General features: G+C 39.1%; 1 protein-coding gene across 1 annotated transcript; it reads right to left on the bottom strand.

Moving 5' to 3' along the window:
• Positions 1-1,652: 1,652 nt before the first annotated feature.
• LOC103973518 (transcription initiation factor IIF subunit alpha) lies at positions 1,653-21,965 on the bottom strand. The gene is made up of 9 exons (XM_009388102.3): positions 21,719-21,965; positions 19,060-19,215; positions 16,649-16,800; positions 16,020-16,387; positions 6,161-6,276; positions 4,419-4,544; positions 2,858-3,076; positions 2,526-2,729; positions 1,653-2,096 (listed from the first exon to the last, which is right to left on the bottom strand). The coding sequence occupies exons 1-9, from the start codon at positions 21,887-21,889 to the stop codon at positions 2,007-2,009; spliced, it is 1,602 nt and encodes a 533-aa protein (XP_009386377.2). The 5' UTR covers positions 21,890-21,965; the 3' UTR covers positions 1,653-2,006.
• Positions 21,966-22,316: the final 351 nt, after the last annotated feature.

Raw genomic sequence — 22,316 nt, 5'->3', positions numbered from 1 at the left:
AAATTTTCTATTTAGAATTATATTTAAAGTCCTCTAAATATAATTCGTGCTAATCATTTTAATATTTCTGTACATCTTCAATGCAACACACAAACTTTACTCGACATTGCATAATCTAAAACTTAGGATTTAGATGGCATTGATCTCTTGCGTCTGTCAGCGAATGTTATTATCTAACATAATAACATTGTGTTTCGGAAAATAAAAAGTTTAATGTGTGTATAATTAATTTTAGTACATTACATTTGTAATATATATATATATATATATATATATATATATATATATATATATATATATATATATATATATATTTGTTTCAGGCAAGGGAAGAAATTATCGAAAAAAATATTAATTAAACTTTTATTTTACTGAAGATAATAAAAATTATGAAAGATCATGATTTAACTAATAAATCACATCATCTCTAGTTGGAAAGAAAATCAACTACAACAGGATCTAGCTTTACAGTTTATTATTATTATTATTATTATTATTATTATTATTATTATTATTATTATTATTATTACAAATCATTGTTGGGTTTCCAATAGAGGTTGAAAGTGTTCCTTCCTTTAATAATAATACCAAGAGGAGGCCACGAAGACGACTGATGATCTCCCTACAAATGGTGTTTGCGTTAGACCCTTTTTGTCGGTGAAATCCCGGAATAATCCTTCATCGAGTGCTAATGCTATCTCGAATAAAATGATGGTAAATGATATGGCATGATTCAAATACGATCATGATAAAGAGATGTTATCATCGAGTGAGGGGAGTAGGGAACTGTTTGGGGTTTGAGGTATCTTAGTTTAAAATACGATTATGATGCTCTCCCTGGATGAGATATCTTAGTTTAAAATAGCTGGTGCTAGAAATTATTTACTGGGGGCTATGGTCACACTTTGGGATTTGAGGAAACTATTTAACCATTGTGTGAAGTCTCCGGTATGCTTTACACTGGGAAATAGAGTAGTAGTAGTTCTTTACTTGAACAATGCTTTCATACTCGTATATGCATGCAGGGTAATTTCCTCAAATTGATATGGGACAGATGATCTAAAAGGGAAACATCAGCTAAAAAAATAGCTAGCTTATAGGCACGTCAAAGCTAAAATAGCTAGCTAGGGAGGTGTTTTCTAGTTGGAGCTATGGAAACTACCTACCATCCTCCCTAAAACATTTGTACTTGGCTAGAAACTCCATGCAAGACTGTCTACTTACTGTGAAGTTATTTGTGTGTGCGATGAAGGCGGGCGGGGATAATCATAATTACATTCTATTCTAGTCCGTTAAATTGGAAATCAATCTTTTGGGCGTCCATTGTCTTCGGCTGATACGAAAGGTTCCGAATGAAGAAATACTTGGAACGAACGCCAAGAGGACAGGGTAACAGTGTTGTTTGTGAACAATAATTATGTTGAGTGGCATCAGGTTTCGGTCAATGGTGTAAAAAACCCGAACCCGGATGACAATCTCAATTTTCAGTCCCCATGGATTGGATTTTATTATTATTATTATTATATTTTTTTTTTAATCAGAAATGCCGATGGGAAATGTGTGAGCAAAGTTGCTCCCATATCAAGAACTACAAAAGTATTTGTGGTGTAGACATTTCCAGAGATACATCTGTTGATGATTGTGCTCAAAACGAAGGAAACCTAGTCAATCGATCAGATTAGTAGTCACAAATGGCTACAAATTCACAGCAGAAACCTAGTCGATCGATCAAATTAGTAGAAATCAATTTGCAACATGTTCTACCGAGTGCACAAATAATCGAGAAAATTTAACCTTTTTCAACCCCCATGGCAACACGTCATGTCACCATCTGCAGTGCTTGGGGCAACAGAGCATATGACTCCAAACTATGAGCACAATCGGGAAAAATGTTGAATCAAGCTTTGCTTCTGTAGTACCCACCAAAGTTCCATCTGCACAAGTCGAACACAAAGCTATCATCATGACCTCAATGCCAAGGATGACTAAATCTACTTGGCATCCAACTATTTCTCTCTCAGAACGATGTAGTTATGACCATTAGCCTTCTGTATCTTAGATATTCTTCTGAGAATGTCCGCAAAAGCCTTCTTATCCTGCAAAAGTTCATTTAAATAAGGAGGAGAAAAAAAAAACATCATTAATTGCCACTTTGTTAGTACATTGGTGTAAGAAACATTTTCTTTTATTTTTGAAGGAAACAGTTTCATACCAGGCTTATTGCATCATGGATGAAATAAAAGAAGCTGAGTATATTTCTATGGAGGTAATGCAGGGCATATGTTCTAAATAGTTGTTGTGCGTTCACATAAGGGTGACATGCATGTATCAAACAAGTAACCAGCAAACTCACTTCTGCAATGCAAAATTATAGGGACAACTGAAACTGATGCAAATATTAGTCATTTCCTTGCATTAAAAAATTCCAGTGTTTAGTTTAGGGGCTAGAAAACAGTACACCAGAAACTTTGCAGCATTTCCAATCTCCAAGAAAACGAGAAACAATGAAAGTTAAAACAACAAACCTCTTGGGATTTTAGTCTGGCTTTGAATTTTGCAACCAAGTCCTGTGTTGTCAGAGGAGTGGCAGAAAGGAGAACTGTTCGAATCTCATCCTCTGTCACTGGAGCTGTAGAAGACATTGATCCAAGTTTCGAAGTTGTAGCATGTAATGATTTTGGAGGCGCATTACGTTTAGATGAAGTGGGAGGCTCAGCCTTAGCATTTGACTGAACCAGAGAAGAAAATGATTTAGTAGAAATGCATAATCAAACAGCATGATTGTTGTAGTATGCCACTGACAACAACAAGAATCACAAAACAAAGAATACTGAGAACCATAAAATGAAATACATACATTGTCTGCCTTCACCTTCTTAGCAGGTAAACCATTACTAATCTTTGCATCATCACTCCCAGCTTTTCTCTTTGATTTAGATGATTTTGATGTAACAGGACTGGAACGGGCAGATGTTGAGGGAGGTGATGCTTTTGAAGTTGTATTTTCTGTTGGTTCATCTTTGGGGGCGTCTTTTTGTTTTGGAGCCAGCACAGGAGACATGCCAATTTCATCATCCTAGATGGAAGACAGTATTACAATTTAATCACATTGAAAAATAAAATGGAACAATTTAATGACATGTGGAATACCTTGAAATTGGTAGTACTCAATAAATCCTGGCAATAATGAACAGAAAGATGATATGATAGACAACAAGTACATATGATTATATAGTGCAAAATTTCATATTCCATATTGTTAAAAACTAAGTTGCAACAGTATAGCATAATATCCGTTTTAACTTGGTGCCAAAAATTGATTATTACAATTCAAGAAACAGTGTGTTTTGCTAAGTGAATCAGCTCAAGGTTTATGATGTGAAATCTCTAAAACACAGAAAGCCGAAAAACTCAATCCACTTCAATCAAGCAATTAGAGCACATGCAAAAATACTCAAGGGTTATATATATAACCCAAGCCGAGAAACTCAATCCTGTTGAAAACTAAGCTGCAATAGTATCACATAATATCTGTTTTAACTTGGTGCCCAAAATTGATTATTACAATTCAAGAAACAGTGTGTTTTGCTATGTGAAGCAGCTTAAGGTTTATGATGTGAAATCTCTAAAATACAGAAAGCCGAAAAACTCAATCCCCTTCAATCAAGCAATTAGAGCACATGCAAAAATAAGGGTTATATATATAACCCAAGCCGAAAAACTCAATCTTGTTAAAAACTAAGCTGCAACAGTATAGCATAATATCTGTTTTAACTTAGTGCCCGAAGATGATTATTACAATTCAAGAAACAGTGTGTTTTTCTAAGTAAAGCAGCTCAAAGTTTATGATGTGAAATCTCTAAAACACGGAAAGCCGAAAAACTCAATCCTCTTCAATCAAGCAATTAGAACACAAGCAAAATGCTCAAGGGTTACACACACATGTCAACACCCATCTCAAGTGTCTCGAGATTTTACCAATTCATATGCGAAATTACCTCAAGAAGAGCAGTGCATGTATAACAAAAAACTATAGCAGACAACTCAATAACTTGCAGGGAAAACATGCACCTAACTGACTATATAACAGCATCATGAAAATGAATATACCAACATACATAGTAATAAATAATTAATGCTTACTCACACAAACCAAAGAAATTGTAAAAAACATTAATTGCATTTGTGTACCTATTGCATGTCCAAAATGTCTAGTAATCACTGATTGATAAAGTTTATACCCAAAGAAGGATGTTTTTTGAAAATGAATAAAATGCAAAATTAAAAATCAAACCCTACATTTAATTGTTTTAGGATGCAGATCCAGTTTTAACTGAGCTTCATGTTCCAAAATACATGCAGAATAAATGAGAAAGATTAAACAAACTCACAAATTGTGGAATGCCAACTGCACTTACATCATCGTCTTCATCATCTTCATCACCATCAGATTCATTTAATCCGGCGGCTCGTCCAAGCAGTTTTTTTAACTCCCTTCCAGATTTACTCAATCCACCATCTTCTTCATCTTCATCCTCATCATCCTAAGCACATTACAAGTAAACCAGAATAATTTTCCAAGAAAATTTCCTGAAAACCAATTAAAGTATAGATACCGCATGTATCAATTTTAATGAAAAAATTGTATAAAAGAATAGACACTTAGTTTTAATAAATTAATAGAAGTTCTGAGAAACTGATTTTTAATAATCAATAATAGCTGCACAATTTCCTGCAATTAGGCTGGTCAAAACAATATAATGCAAGAACATGTTTGAAAAAACAGCCAATCATGCAATGTTTTCCACCAAATGTCGTTCAAAAATGTAACTGTATTTAAGAGACGAGCAGAACAATAACATCATGTAACCATGAAAGTCGACCATCAGCTTTAGATGTTAGATAACAGTGCAGGCATTTCTTATATAGATACAGTGAGAATGTATCTAGACTATGGGAGTTAGCCATCTCCAACATATCATTATCAAGATGTCTATTGCGCCCACCATGCCAACAATATCATTTGTTTTCTCCAAGTCTCAAATTTATATATATAATGAGAGGAAGACGAAGGCACCGCTGTCGTTTGCTGACGGAGAGGAAGATACTGACCGCTCTGTTTTGTCAATTAGATTTTCCAAGGGGCAGGGGCTCGTGCATGTGCATGGATGGTGGAAGAAATGTTGATCCGGATAGATCAAACCAAAATCAAGGAACCTATTTCAATCACGTTTGACCAATACCAAGCCACGCCCAATCGAAAGCACCCAGCAGGACCAGTCACAGGACACTCAGGCCTTGCGCCGCCTTGCCTGAACGCCTACACTAGCGCCTGGTGCTTCACTAGTTTAAAGAGACCTATGGTACTCAATGTAACGAAAATAATAACCTGTCACTTGCTTGAGTCCAAATAGAACACTTGAAACAGATTATGATGGTCGTTTGGGGGTCTAGTCACACATGGTATGCAATACCGTACCGTACCAGTGTTTCGAGGTTGGCTCGATATGGTACGATACCGATGTACCGAGCGGTACACCAGGGCTTACCAAACGATTTCCTCTTACTGTATCACTGTAGCAGTACTACAGTATAATACTGTAGCACTGCTACAATGTATTGCTGTAGCACTGTAGCATGGTCCGTCCGATAGCGGGCGGTCCGCGTACCGATATACCGTCGGACCGGTACATACCGCCCGTATCGAGCGGTACCATTCGAAATTGCATACCATGCAAAACATACAAAAATAGAAATCTAAGCACAAAGTAATGCAACTTGATAATTTCAGTACTAAACAATTAACTCTTGACTCAACCAAATCATGCCTCATCATGGCTGCAACAAGATGTGCGGATAAATGGCGAATTTATGCTTGGTAGGCACCGAAGAGTTCCATATGCAAGGATAAAGGTTTCGAAGTGCAGCATGTATGTATCCAATCCACAAAATCATCTTAATGGACAAATTTAAGTTGAGACGGAAAGAGCTTTAAGAATCAACAAACTCAGTCTCTCTTGCAAACAATGCTGTGTCAAGATCGAATGCACTATAAAATCTCATGAAAAAGAGCAAAATTATCATCTCATCCTACCGCAGTCAAATGAAGTAATCACCACATGCCCCAAAATTTCATGTTACAAAATTCTGCAAGTAATACCTGTTTAATTTCAGGTGGAGCAGGAATCTCAGGAGCTAAGTCTTCTCTTTCCTCTGGATCATTTCCAACAGCTTCATCATCGTCAGTAAAAGTCTCTTCATGCTCCCAGTCATCACCTAAAAGAAGTAAAGGACATAAGATTCAGTGAACTAGCCAAAAGAAATCTGCATTGATAATTTAATGAGCACCAGAATAACTCAAAATAATTCAAAACAAAGGGTTAAAATAAACAAAATGGACAAACACAGACATATTTAGAAACCAAATGTTATAAACTCCAGTAACACATGCAGGGATCCAGGAGTAAACTCTGATGATATTCAAAGAATTCAACTGAGAATAAAGTGGAAAAACTATGACTAGCACGTGCAAATCATGCCATCCAAGAAAACCAAATATGAGTAGCTTATTAGTAAAAGCATCTGCATGCAATAGATGTTAAGTATGTATTGGAGTTTTAGTCTGAAAAAGGAGTTTCATGCCCAGTTGTTCTCCGTTGGTAATGGTTATTTTATATCAAGGTTTAAAAACCTGGCCAGACTGGTCTGTGCTGATTGGTAATTATCACTCTGACCAAAAAATGAGGTCCAAACTGGGAAACTGCACCTATTCCATTCCGGAACTACCCGGTACCAATACGAAACCAAGCTTACCACCTGGTTTTAGTAGTTAAAACCAATGTTTGCAATTTCAGTCCGTACCAATGTACTAAGCCCTGCTCCGTAAGCTCGATACGCTAAGCGTATAGATGGTACACCCAAAATGAGCTGAAAAACCTTCAAAAATACATGAAAAATAGAAAAAAAAAAAGTTCAAATAAGGTTTTTAAATTAGAAATAAATATAAATTTAGTATAATTTTAGCAAAAATAATGTAAATTAGGAAAGAATAATGCCACATATCTTTTTCGGGCTTTGAGGAGTAGGTTTGTGGTATGTTCCAGATCGTCCTTCTGTTAATATTGAATTATCTACAAAAACATTATTTGAATTGTTAGATTAATTTTTATACATCTTAAACTTTAACATTTAAATGAATTAAGTAATCAATCGATGGATATACCTAGTTCTATCACCAAAAAGAATAACGGGACTCCATGGGCGAGATGGATCAGGGTCCTCAATCCTATGTATTTGTCAATAATTCATTATAATATGTTTGTTGGATCTAATCCTAAAATTAATCCCATGATATAGTGTACTGATACACATATGTCATTGGCGCATCAATATGGTGATGGTCATAGGCTGATCGTCGTGAACCATATATGCCCGAGATAGCTCCAGAGACAATGACGAATGTGGCATGTATTGGTGCAGAGCATAGTGAATGTCAGAACTTCTACTTTCACTACTGATATGTTGCTTCATGTCGTAAAATCGATCATTGTATTGTTGCTCAAAGAAGTATGATCAACTACCACCGTACTGCTATTGGCGGTAAGATTCTCCATAATCGTATAGAGAGATATAAGTGAAAAAGAGTATGAGAGAGTTTAAAAGAGAGCATGAAATGAGTTGAAAGAAGGGAGAGGAAATAGTTTTAAAAAGCCTTTTCTAAGCTTCAAATTGTCAAATTGATCGTTTAAAATAGGGCAATCTTGGCCCTTGATCGGTAACGATCCAAATCCGACCGTTACTGACCCATACAGGTTGATAGCGATTGGATTTCGATCGTTACCGCCTGATACAAACCTTGTATCGCCTGATACGGGGTCAAGACACTGGTGTCGCCCGGTAGAGGGCAATCTACATACCATTATCCTCTCGACCGATATGTATCGCCTATATCGAGCAGTACATGTCGGTAATGCAAACCTTGGTTAAAACCAAGATTCATGGTAATAAGCTTATCACCTAATATCCATTTCTTTTTTAAAAAAAAATTTTCGCAGCTACTTATTTCTTTCTTTAACATCCCATGCCTCACTCTCTCCCTTCCCCCCCAACAAGAACCAAATCCACAGCGATGCCACTACCACCATCCCTCTACATGGTCGTAGATGGGTTGCCACTTCCTTTTCTTTCTATACAACTCATCGTGACAGCCTTGCCACTGTCAATTTGCACCATCCAGCATCATTAAATAAAAAAATAAAAAATGAATGGTATACCAAGATGTACTGAGGTCTATGGTATTGTGGTATCATATCAGTGCTTAGTCAAACCATTAAATTCCAGTCAATAAGTACGATCCAACTGGTATGTTAAGCCATGGTCTAATCAAACTCATCGTGAACTTAAACCTCATCTCTATGTGCACAAGATAATCAACAACTTGGCATGTGTTGGCCCATACGAGGGGCACACAAAGGTGCTCTGATAACGTTTGTAATGATTTAGAAGATATAAAAACCAATAAATGCTCAAGGACACAAAAAAAAGTTGGCCTCATTGTCACGGACAAACTTCTAAACAGGATGTTCGATGTAATGCTTATGTATGTCCGTGTATTTTGGTATGTTCATTCTTTGTCTAGCATGTAGAGGGACAGGCGAAGGCTTAATAGTCCCATTTTAGTTGGGTTTGGTGGCCGTTTTAGGCTTGTAAATAAATGTTGTGTCATGTGAACACTTGTGAGAGATTTTCGGTCTGTAATGGACCATTTTGACTCTTTGTTGTGCAACTGTTCAGAACTTGTAAAGTATGTTTGTAATTTGCATTGTCTATGAAGTGTTTCCTGAAATATTTGCTTGTGGAACCCGGGTGAGGCATTTTCTCTAACCTGTTTTCTCTTTTGTGGGTCCTAAGGAACCATGGGAGGCTTCGGGGAGGCTGACCTTTGCGAACGGACACGCAAGGGTGCCGCATGACTTAAGTGAAACCAGCTAAGTCCGTGACAGATGGTATCAGAGTGGGACAAGCACTCATAGAAACACTTAGCATGCAAACGTCGGGGACCTAGTGGGGCTGTGTTGAGGGCAATCAGCACACGCGCGACCGTTTGAGGGAAAACGAGCATGGAGATGTGGGGAAAAGGAGTCGCTCGGAGGAGCGGGCATCTGAGATTGGCATTCAGAGGAATGGCCAACCTTTCGCGCAAGAGGCACCACGAGAACATGCAATCTTGGAAGAATGCGGAGCGCACAAAGGTTGGGATGGCTGAGTTTGAGCTACGGCTCAACATTGACAACTATACTTGATGGTGCTCAAGGCAAGCGAGGTGCTTGGTAAAGGATGAGACCATACAAGGTGGAATGAGTTGCTCAACGACCGAAAGAGTTGTGCAAAGCTCACAGAGGTGAGTTGAATTGCTAACTCAAAGAATTCGGTACTCATGCATGGGCTTGTATGTGGACGATGGAATGTTCGCGACCATCCCGAGGCGACCGAAACTCGACGCCATGGAGCATTGAAACTTTCTCTTCGGCATGTGAAGGATACGTCCGTAGGAGGCTGAAGTGTGCAACGAGTTCAGCATGTTGCTAGGCCTTGAGTGGTGTAACGGGGGCTGTATTGACGTGGAGTCATAATCTAGCAAGTGCGTTTGTAGGAGGCAGAACAATGCACAGTTTGTTCAGCAAATCGGAGTAGTCCAAGGGGATGGTGGTCTCCGAAACGAAGAGAGATGTTGCTCCAACGGGACAATTATCCAAGTGGGATAGATACCGATTTCTTCAGAGGGAGAATCAAGTGGGACGGACCGCACATGTTGAGGAGTACCTCAACAACAACAACTCCACGAAGCTCAATGGACCAAGCAAGCGGCAAAGAGTCGTCGCATGATCTCGCTTGAGAGAATGCATTGGTGGATGCATTGCGAGATCAAGTGGGGGAGCGACCCAAAGCAACACAAATAAAGGCACACTTGGAGTCGATATGGAGATCAGACTCAAGGGAGGGCTGACCCGTGGAATGGTGGGCGCGAGGGCCACCATCAACTCAATGCAAAACAAGTAGAGCAACTTGGGTGTAACTTGGCGAAGTACCCAAGCCGCATGAAGGGAGCCAGCATAGAAGATGGAACATGGAGCAGAGGCATAGTACTTTCCTTGGACAGAGGTCAAGGACATGAACTCTTGTAGAGGCAAGAGCAGGATCATGTTGTTCCATGGATCCTTCATTCTGTCGGAGCAGACTCATCTTGCATGGTGCCAAAGACGAACGGAGCTTCTGGGCACATGCACCTTATCTCGGAGAAGCATTTGATGGAGGAACTAAGGCGACTCAATTTGCGGAGGTGAAGTTGGGTTCAGAAGACCTTAGCATGGGGCAAGAGGATGCGGAGGCGGGAACTCTTGAAGAATATGCCACAGTGTTGCCAGTCAAGTTGCTAGGCAGGAAGCGATGTGCAGCGGAGATTGTGCTGGTAGGGGCAGAGGCCCAGGATCCAAACAATGGTGCACCATTTTCAGCAAAGTCGGTGGACTTCGGGAGCTACTAGGTGACGGATTGTCCTAGAGCTAGGTGCGACCCAAGAGTGGGTGGATGAAGGTCGATTGTCAAAGGAGCAAACAAAATCGAAGGTGGAAGAGACCCTGCAATGTATTGGCAGAGGCCACATATGGAGGGATCACAATTCGAGTTCATCCCGCAATGATCAGAATGCAATAGAGATGTCACCAGGAGGCGACATAGTGCAGCGGATCATGGTGGAACAGTTCATAGCAATGCAATACACACGACATTGTCCCGTAAGGGGCTAGATCATACGGAGGTATGATCGGGAGCTACTGGAAGCTCCACTTCAGTGAACAACACGACGACAAGAAGGGCTATGGATTCAAGAAGTGAAGGCCATGGTACCGCAAAGGCGGGTCTTCCATGCGTGCATCGAATTTTGCATCGGATGAAAGCCTTGGTCATCAGCATATGGGGGCTATGTTCCACCAAGGAAAAAGTTTGAATGCATGTACTAGTGAGTCCCATGGGAGGGACTTGATCATGTAGAGGTATGATCGAAACAGCTGGAGAGTTGGACTGCTCCAAAGCTCATATTCGCTTAAGAGAGCCCGGCAAGTCAGAGGACAAGGTCGAGTAAGCGAACGTTGCTACCAAGAAAGCTAAGGAGAACATAATCGGTGCAAATCCTACAACGTGATGGCAGAGGTCGTGCATGGGAGTTGCAGTCTATCTTTCCATCGACTAAAGGGAGCTGCTTGGAAAACACAGAGGTGTTGAAGCAGGGGGTCAAAAGGGGCGAGGAAGCGACGACCAGTCTAGAGGGACTTAGCTACCCAAAATCAAGCATCAGTTAGAATGGAGGTGGACTCGGAGGAGTGCTACAGAGACATATCTACTGATCGTGAAGAAAAGGGATGCAGATGCGAGGCGACGGATAGTAGGGCCATGGGCATGGCAGTGCCATGGTACCGCAGAGGCGGGACTTCTGTGAAAGTCATTGATCCCTTACTCTCATGGAGGGAGAGCGCTTGGTCGTGAAAGGGGCCGAGGAGGTGGAGCATGCAGAGGCAAAGTCCAAGTACCGAGACAAGGCTGAAGGGCAGAGGCCAAGGAACTTCGTAAGATCGGTGTCAACGAGCTTCTCATCAAGATAGCCGAAAGTGAAGGACTTCGGGTCATCCAAGAGTGCACGACCAAGGAACGAAGCAGGCAGTACGCGGTGTTGTACCTTTGCTACTCAATGGAGTAGGCGGCAGGGTTGATGGAGAAGACGGTACAATCCCAGAGACAATCAAATCTATTAGAGAATTACTCCAACTTGAGGTGAAAACTTCCTGCATTCCAGAAGTTCGATGGCATTGAGAAGGTGAATCACAATAACTAACTCAACGCAAGGAGTGCAAACACTTCAAGTGCTTCAGAAGTGTGAGCAAAGAGCAGGCGAAGGCCAGTAACCAGCTCGATGCATGGAGTACAACCTCGAGGAGGCGGGCGAAGTTGAGTAACCTTTGCCTTCTCAACTCTTAAGAGAATGGGCGAAACCGAGTACCCCAATTCTCTTATCTATCCAGCAGAGGAGCTCTGCACAGGTTCAAAGACCCTTCGAAGATAATGGAAGACAATAGTTGTCAAATCCTCACCAATGGTGATCAGTGCTATTGAGAGTAGATTGTCCGCTTCATTTCCCAACGAAATGTCAATCGAAAGCGGAAGTGATGCGAACCTACTTGGAAGTGACAACTAAGTGAAAGAAGAGTCAATGGACAAATTTTGTGGAGGAATTGTAACATCCCATTAGTCCCACATCGGAAGTGGGCAATGTGTATGATTAGCTTATAAGGGCCTGATGAGTGTACTACGTTAACTCCCGCTTAAGCATTTTGGTCCGCGGTTGAAGAACCAAAATGGAGTTATTGGCCAATTGGCTCATCAGACTCGGGTCGTGACATTTGGTATCAGAGCCGACCTAGCATTTGGGCAGGGTGAGAGGGCTCGAGTAGGAAAGGGCTACCCGTGGATGGAGTCGAGAACTCATCACGGCGTGGAGCCACCACTGAGTTAATCCTTACATGCACTATGCTAGGGTTCGATCTGGGATATGTTGGGCCTTAACGAGGACGTCAAGCTAATTGAGTTGGGGATAATGTAACATCCCATTAGTCCCACACCGGAAGTGGGCAATGTGTATGATTAGCTTATAAGGGCCTGATGAGTGTACTACGTTAACTCCCGCTTAAGCATTTTGGTCCACCGTTGAAGGACCAAAATGAAGTTATTGGCCAGTTAGCTCATCAGACTCGGGTCGTGACAGGAATGACCCAAAACTTCAGAAGTTTGCGAGACGATGCTCGTTAAAGCTCCAACAAGCATCCACCCAGTCCAAGCAGCATGAGGCATTTGAGAGACTGGCGCATAGTAAGGATGATCTTTTCCTTCATCTAGATGATCCGCAAGAACCAACAGGGATCAACACAACTCAGCCAACCCCACACTAGAGTCAGAGTCATTAGCGAGTTGAATCAGCATGGCGGATCAAAGATTCGACTATTCAAAAACAGTAGCAGAGAGCAGCTGGGAGCCAGGAGGCACATTGCAGTTGGAGCAGAAGATTGAAGACTCAGCAAAGGCGAGGAGTTACAGTGTCGGCAAAGGCTTCGACGAGGACGTCGAAGGAATAAGCGGGGGAGAATGTCACAGACAAACTTCTAAACAGGATGTTCGATGTAATGCTTATGTATGTCCGTTTCTTTTGGTATGTTCATTTTTGCCTAGCATGTAGAGGTACAATCGAAGGCTTAATAGTCCTATTTTAGTTGGGTTTGGTAGCCGCTTTAGGCTTGTAAATAAAGGTTGTGGCATGTGGACACTTGTGAAAGATTTTCGGTCTATAATGGACTATTTTGACCCTTTGTTGTGCAATTGTTGAGAGCTTATAAAGTATGTTTGTAATTTGCATTGTCTATGAAGTGTTTCTTGAAATGTTTGCTTGTGAATCCCGAGTGAGGCATTTTCTCTAACCCGTTTTCTCTTTTGTGGGTCCTAAGGGACTATGGGAGGCTTCGAGGAGGCTGACCTTTGCGGACGGACACGCAAGGGTGCCGCACGACTTAGGCGAAACCAGCTAAGTCCGTGGCATCATGGCCCAACGTAGAACTATGCAAAGGTTGAAGACAAATATAAAGGACTTGTACATGCAACTAAGCTTCATAAGTAATATGGCCATAAAATAAAAAACCAGCAATTGTTGACTTATAAGAAAACATCCTCAATATGCAAATAACAATACAACTGCCTATTCACAATGCTCTGAAAGCAAAAGAATAGAGACACCATAAATAACCATTACAAAGATGCAACACATGGTTGCATAAGATTCCTAACACCACATGGTCATCATATTATAAATTTTTTAAAAAAAATTAAGATTCAATGACCTGCAATAAGGCACAAAATCCTAATCAGAATCCTTTCTACGACCAGAGCCATTGTTTTCAAAACATGGAAAAGAACAGCCAACAAAACCATCAAATGCACGATTTTGGATGAAGCACCACAACCACAAAGCAAACACGGTCAAATACATACTTCAAGAAATGGAGCTCATGTGCTGGTTTAGCTGGGACTCAGAAAAAACCCTATTCTAAAATTACAGTAATTCAAATCACAAACTGAAACATCGAACAAAACAAATGGCCTTACAGTAACACAAGTAACACATTTTACATATAATAGCAAGCCATCAGCAAGTTCCCTTAATAGTTGGGATATTATGGCTTTCGGTTGCCATTGTTGATAAATAAACTCATTAGTAAGATATTGATGTCTTTCAGTGGATTCAAATAGGTAAATCTCAAATAATTCTCTGCAATAGTTTTTCAAATGTTGCTTCGACATGATTCAGATGATTCTAGAATAATAAAAAAATCCCAAATAGCTTTGCAATTATAGTAACAATGATAAAGAATGACATCAACGAGAAGGTTGCTTAAATTATGCCCTTTGGCTTAGAGATACTTTATTAATGAATTCACTATAATACTTGCATGTTCCATTTGCTTGCAAAAAAAATCGTGCTCTCCAGCTCAAAATGGTCAACAAAACAGATGCACATTAATCAAGCTGATCCTTTTGTCCCAAAATTGCATCTCCTAACATTCCTTGAAACCACATGTTCCATCACATTTGTCAATGACCTTAGAAACAAGAGCATTTCACTCAAGTCACTGACTTCAGCTCTCATGTGCAAACTTAATAATACATCATGAATGTAGGCTTATCATGAATGGTCCAAACACATTTTAATGATTTCAAGAGAGGATCTAAGAGGAACAAACATTGTATAACCCAATAAATTTAAATCATCTACAACAGTTAAGATGTCATTTGACACTGATCTTAGAAGTTTTAAAAGGCCAGTTACAGAGAAAATAGGATATTTAATTAGGTTTTGAGATGAGCTACATTAGAAATCTAGGAAAATATTTACCTAAAAAGCATCACAGACAAGAAACATAAGTTTTTAATGAAATGAAAGAACAAAATAACTGAACACTTAAACCATATAGATGTTGTGAACAACAAGATCTATCATGAAGTATCACCTAGAGAAGCAGAGGGAAATAATCTGCATAATATATGCTTAAAGCAATACTAGAAACATATACTAAGTCCCTCATAATATAAAATTAGCTAACATCTTGTTCTGTTTGTAAAACAAAATATATCAAAATCCACATATATAGCAGTTTAGCATAACTTTGACAATTTAATTGTCCAATCATGACAAAATAGTCTCCATGAGTATTAAAAAGCCCTAAGAAGAAGTCACATCAGCATGCTGAACTACTGAGCATTCTAACAAAGCCCTAGCATGATGGTATCCATCCAAGAATTTAATATACTTCTTTAAGCAAAAGAAACTTTAGGCTTTATCCCAAGTAGCAAACTAAGATTGGATATAGACTGCATAACGAAAAATCCATGTTACTATCCATTCTAAATCAGCACATACAAACTCACAACTGATCGATTACTGAATTAAGTAACAATAATTAATACAGACAATGACACAAATCATATCAGATACTATCTGAATCAAGTCTATGGCAGATATAGATCTGAATTTACATGAATTCAGATACATTATTAACATTTAGAATATATGTTTAAGGTATCAATCCCGTTGTATCAATCCTGAGAACAGAATTTCAGTCACCAACTTCATCCAGGTATTATGTCTCGCATCAACTTGACAGAATGGTGACTTTTCTATAGTTACGTAAATGGCCACCAAACACCTTAAATTAGAGTGATTACCATAGCATATATAATCATGGTGCAGCCATATTACTGTAAACCTCTAGGTAGAAAAAGAAACAAACATTGTAGAATTTGAGTAAACATAATCAAATCACTAGTTAGTCTTCCAAATCTCATAAATTTGCAAGAACTAAAGGAATTACATCTTCTAAAACCACAGGATCTAAAATGTCATTAATAATATTATTGTAAACCACCTTTTTCAATATCTTCATCATCTAGATCAAAATCACCTCCTTTTGCACCTTCTTCATCATCATCAATAGCCTTTTTGTTGAGTCCAAGCCTATTCTTTCTTGCCCCTTCTTCATCATCATCTTCTTCACCCTTGTCAGAATGATTTCCATCATCATTGCTCTTCCCTTTCTTAAGACGGACACTTCCATCAGCCTCAGCTTTGGTTACATCCTCATTCTTAATTTCACCAAAAGCAGCAGGCCCATTAGTTGCTGCCTTCATCATCCACCTCTCATATCCAGTTGCATTATGCCTCCTCTTGTTCATTTTCTCTTCAGCCTCTTCCAAAGTTAATTGTTTGTATTGAGCAATTTTGCTAAAATTGTACCTGTAAAGATAAAAGACTTCTCCATGTATGATCCAACAAACATGAGCTACGAAGCAACTTAGAATATGATATATGGTATAGGCATTAGGCAACTAAAATTGAAATAATTTCACCTCATGTAGAGCTTGTTCCAGACCTACGGGAAATAAACCCATGAAAGAAGACAAACCAACACAAACCAAGAGAAGATAGAAAAACAGAAAAGAGAACTAAGATGCAACAAGGAAAAGATATGCATAACTCTATGTACCGAAGTTATACCAGGAACCAGCTGGAAATGCAAGGAACTCCTTCCCCTGCATCATTAGCAAATAATATGTCGCAGTTGTAGATTGTGAGCCCTCAATTTGACCTTGATACTGATGCTGGCCTGTCTCATCTTCCAATATCCATGGCTTATTCTTATACTTCTCCTGCACCATTCCATTAAGTCCAGCCAAATTCATAAAACAAGGTGTAGCAATCAACTAGGACAAGCAGCCATATTGGCCACATGCCAACATTTAAACAAAAGCACATGCCAAGAAGCTAACATCTATATTTGGAGACTTCTAAATATTTCACCTAAGTCCTCAGAAATATAAAACATACAAGATCATCCAGCATATCCATTATAATAAAACCACAAACAGGTTTCCATTTTAGGACACTTCCTGAAAGGACAACATGGTAGCATCTGATCCAAATAATTCATAGAGCTAGTATATTGTATAGGTGGAAAATTATATTTGGACATTATCACACATGCCCAGTGAGACTAAGATCTCACAGATGAAGACACACTTGGGACTTTAAAAATAATAGGTTTCTATGAGATGCTTGTTACTTTGCTTTTGTTGCATTATGAGAGTCTAAGACAAACACCAATAAGCATCAATGTATCCATGTACGGACTGTATATTAGAAAGTGAATAAGAAAATGCCTATTAAAGGGATTAACTTCTTTTCATCCATCAAGTTCATGCTTTGCTCATTTTTTTATCTTGTTTCTGTCTGAATCTCTCTATAATTTATCCTTTTTAGCAATGGTGCGACAATAGTAAGTTTGCTTCTCTATGACCTGGAGCCCGGCATCCGAGTCACGAAGACAACCTCTCTGTATGAGAGGTAAGGATACATACAATAATCCTTCCAAAACCCCGCATTATCGGGAGCCTCGTGCATGGCTATGCCCTTTAAGAGGGCAAGCCTCGATACAATGGTAAGTTTGCTCCCATGTTCGAATCATGAAATCAGCCAGTGGGAGACTCGTACAATAACTACATCCTTTTCTTGGCAAGAAATCCTTCTCTGTTCATTGCTAGAACAAAGCATCTATTATTTTACTGGTTAAAATCAGCCAAACCAGCTTCTGACTGAATTGGAGGTAATAAGTCCATTAGATTTATAGGACCCATGAAATGCTATACAAGATTATAGCGAAGTGATAGCAAGATTATAGCAAAGTGACAGCAAACAAAAGCTTCTTACTTCCTTTACCCTTCTTTAGTCCCTTTCCTTTTTATCTCTTTACCACAGTTTCTGATGTCAAAAACCCATGACTATAACAGATACAAACTCAATTAGCAGCAATAGGAAAAGATATTTTGAAAAGAATCTTAATGACAATGAGCACGAAGCATCGAAGGAAATACTGCAGCAGTAAATTGGCATAATAATTGAAGTTGAACTACCAAATTGATTCGGTGAAGAATTACAACATACTGAAAGACTGGCAAAGTAGACAACAAGATCTGAGAACAAAGTACCATCACTAAATTTTTTCAATTTATGAGATGGAAGACATTAAAAACCACTAAATTATGGTTGCAAGAACTTGCCTGAGTAGCACCAGTCCCAAGACACAAAATGGCAATTCCTGGCAACAATTACCATTTAAAAGAAAAAAACTAAATTATTTGACGAGACAAAAAATGCACTCAAGGAATTTTTTAATGCCCAACTAAAGGGTGGAGTCATGAAGCCCTAAGCTACCCCTATTTACCATTCTACTTAGGCTGTGAACTACTACCCCAAACGACAAAGGAGATAAAAAAATTAACATTGGAAACTTTTGGAACCATTATGGTGGTTTTGCAATAAAGGGCATAGAATTCAAGGCTCCTAAACCTAATAATCCTAATGCTTGCTTTTGACTTATGAAGACAAACAAACCCTTGAACTAACCTATTGGTTATCTTGTCCATAGCAAGGTTCGCCGTACCATACCATACCGATGTTTCGACCCGGGCTCGGTACGGTACGGTACTGGTGTACCAGGTGGTACATCAGGGTGTACCGAGCGGTACACCCTGATATACCGAACAATTTTATACTTTTTCATACTGTAGTAGTGCTACAGTGTAGCACTGTAGCGGTACCGGGCGGTCCACATATCGGTAATCTGTCGGACTGGTACGTACCGCCCGGTACGGGCGATATGCTTCAGTATGACAGACCTTGGTCCATAGCGTATTAAACTAAATCTAACTGACACTGAACATAAATTTGACTGACCCTTCTTAAACCCAACTGCATCATGTCCTTTTACTTGTAAGAATGACCTATAACCTTTTCAATCACAACAATATATTACAAAGTCGATCTTATATAAACTTGATCATGAAGCAAATAAATGAAATAAGAGGTCACTTCCCTCAAGATACATCAAGCACGGTGATGACAGCACATACCCGCAAATTGTCAGTGAGTTGGCGTCCTTGAAGACCTTCTTTGTGAAGAGACCATCTATTCTCTGAAATCTTCTTTGAAAATGGTGGCAAACCAGTTACAAATCTACCAATATAGAAAGCCTTATCCATGTTTGCACTTGCCCGTACATTATACTCCTAAATAAGATAGAAGAAGCAAAGTCACAACTACATCAAGAAGAAGCAACCATCACTCAGTTCCAGTGAGAAAACCTCTGCCATTTTCAAACAGAAGCAGTCCAGAAACTGTCCCATGGACAATAAGTATTTGTGGACTAATAGAATCTCAAAAAGCAAAAAGTGCACCAGCTAATATAGCTATTTCAAGATTTGAAAAAGCAACACAAATAGTAAAGGCCATGAAAAAACATTAGCTATGCTAAAATAGTATATGACTACTGGTACATGCTTACTGCAGTAGCAAGTCATGCTGAGTCATTCTGAATTTCTAATGTAGTCGCTAGTTGCAAGTACAATCTTTAAGGAGCTCCTGTGGTTTTGAAATGTCAGCATTCAGTTAGTTGTAATAGCTGCTGAATAATGATTGTTTTAACAGTCACTGAACGATGAATTATAAGCTACATAGTTCTAAAATGACCATTTCCAAATACATCATTACCTAATAACTAAAGAGATAACTTTGTCAGCTAAATAAGGAACTCCAAGACAGTAAATATTCTGTTGCACACAGAATATAAGTACAACTAGAAAGTATCAGTCTTATGGTAATTAGTAGAGATAGCATGAGATGTACCAGAATATGGTAACTATTGGCTTAAAGATACTAAAGAATGACTATAAGATCATAAAAGGTATATACAAGAATAAGTGAAGCTAGATACTAGTCACTAGCTCCACAAGATGAGATTAGAACTACAAAGTTCTAATCCAATCAATTATCAAATCCACCATCAATTAGTCAAAATTAGAGAACAACCAAGAAAGTATTTGAAAAATATCCAATATCCTAGTAACCCTTTCAATGAAAGGGGTAGGTATATGAAGTATACAACAAGCATCAGTGTCACACTAGTGTCACTAGTCCAGAGCTAAGCTTCGGCTAAACCTAGGAAATCTTAATGTCATAATGCCTTTAAAATCCTCCTAGTCATTATCCTACTGCAAGAATGGCGAGCGCATGCAAAAGGTTCAGTTAAGATATGCCAATTTCCAGACAAAATAGATGAAATAGAAGAGACCCAAGTGAATGGAAAGGAAGACAGTCTGAAGATATCAAATCTTTGATGACTCCATCATTCATGATAGAATTGTGAAAGCATCAATGTCCCTAAGGACATGATTTAAAAGATCGATGCTTTCTCCAACCTCTGGGAAAAATGTTTTGTCACGGAGAACATACTACAAGAAGCAACAGTTCAACTAGCTAAAGTGCACATCAAGATTTATTTATGACCAACTGGTTGAACTGACATTGAGGTTTATGGGCAACAACAGGAAAACCAAATGCTGCAGATCTTCAGATTGGACAATGAAGTGGGTGATGTATAACATAAAAAAAATTACTTGTATAATTATATCTCCTTAATGGAGTTGCGTTTGACTATATTGCAAAATCAAGAGAAGCATGTTGTTTTGGACTTATAATGTAAGAGAAAGACGTGCAGAACATGTTAACATTCTCCAATACAAAAAGTTGGACAATAAGATTTCTTAAACATGAAATTTGATGATGCCTTTGGCCATCTCTTTCACACTATTACTATAAAAGAAAGTAAGTGAAATTATCAGTAGCAACTCTGGATCGATTGTGTTGTTAAACCTGAACAACCAAATTTGTAGGCAGCTAAAACCCTTCCTCAAGACTGCAGTAAATCAGCAACAAATCAAGGGCAGAAAAAAACTTATCTGAAAGAGTCCAATCAATAGAGAAGTATCCTTTATCTGAGTAATTAATTATCATCCCATCAAAATCTAAGTCCACCATGATCACACAGCGACAACTCAAATATCATAATCAAACAAAACACTCAAACCAAATTCAGGACAATGTTCGGGCACGGCAATAAAGCAATGCATTTCAATCAGAAGAACAAAGGGCTTTGGTTTCTACAAGGAAAAGTCTGTCTCCTTCCTCCATTCGACCAAACACCAAAACTCTACTTACATCCGAGTTAAGCAACGACAAAAACGTTCCTACATATTACCCTCTCCAAAACCATTACAAATTAAGAAGGAAAGAAGAAACACAGTCCTGGAATAAAAAACACTAATCTCATAACGAGAGTGGCAACCGATGCAAAGAAAACCCCTAATATAACATAAATCAAAGAGACATCTCGAGATATGAAAGCACCTTGCGGGACAATACCCAAGAGTGTGATAAAGAGAAGGAGGCATAACCCTCTATTGATCAGGAAAATGACAACCGTGGTTTCTACCATGTCCTCTTATTCAAACACCAAATCTTCGCTGAATTCGAACCAAACGACAACGCAAGATCCTGCTTCTTGCCAATTCATAAAGACATCGATGTCGTAAAAGAAAAGAACCCGATAACTATCAACAACCCTAATCTTGAAACGACCGCGAAAACCGACACAATCCTAGAAAAGAAAGAAAAAGCCATCTAAAGTGCAAGGCACGCATCACGAACGCCAGGGTTTCCAATGCAAGCGCTCACCCGGATCAATTTGGTGATGAAAGCGCCGCAGAGGTGGCAGCGGCCACGATTAGCCGCCATGGTCTTGCCGCAGGAGAGGCAGAGCGTGGTATGCTTGCAATTGCTGCCGTAGAGGTCGGACGTCGACCCGCATCCATCGCAGCACGGCTTCAGCACCAAGTCGAAGCTCATGGCGGCTTGCGACACGGTGAGAATACGTCGGCGAGGAGAGGAGGGACGACGCTGTTTCGTTTGCAATGGCAACCGTACATAAAAATAGCGTTCATAATTGGGCCGGGTCAAGCACGGCCTCCACTGTTTTGGTTCGGCCGATGTTAAGCCAAATTGCAAATCGAAGTAAAAACATATCTGACATTTACCTAAAATAAAAACCTTCAATTACAAAATGATATTCCCATCTTTGACCTATATCAACGGACATCCCTTTTTAAAACTATGATCAAAATATCTTCTATAAAATTAAAAAAAATTAATATCCGTTGACTCATTTGACTCTAGGTTTTTCTAGATTGAATTGGTTTGTTTGATATGAACCAGACCAAATTCGTTCAATAAAAACCTAAGTATTTAATTTATTCCTCTATTTAGATTGTCTCTT

The sequence above is a fragment of the Musa acuminata genome, chromosome BXJ2-8 (genome assembly GCF_036884655.1).
Source record: "Musa acuminata AAA Group cultivar baxijiao chromosome BXJ2-8, Cavendish_Baxijiao_AAA, whole genome shotgun sequence".
NCBI classification, from domain to species: Eukaryota; Viridiplantae; Streptophyta; class Magnoliopsida; order Zingiberales; family Musaceae; genus Musa; species Musa acuminata.
The sequence above is the reverse complement of the archived record's forward strand: the minus strand, read 5'-3'. Positions and strand labels throughout refer to the sequence as shown.

Coding starts and splice junctions, on each gene's coding strand:
- LOC103973518 (XM_009388102.3), bottom strand. CDS start 21,889: ATGAGCTTCGACTTGGTGCTGAAGCCGTGCTGCGATGGATGCGGGTCG. Junction 2,730..2,857: donor AGAAGGTGAAGGCAGACAAT/GTATGTATTTCA, acceptor TCTCTGGTTCAG/TCAAATGCTAAGGCTGAGCC. Junction 2,097..2,525: donor CCAGACTAAAATCCCAAGAG/GTTTGTTGTTTT, acceptor GAACTTTTGCAG/GATAAGAAGGCTTTTGCGGA.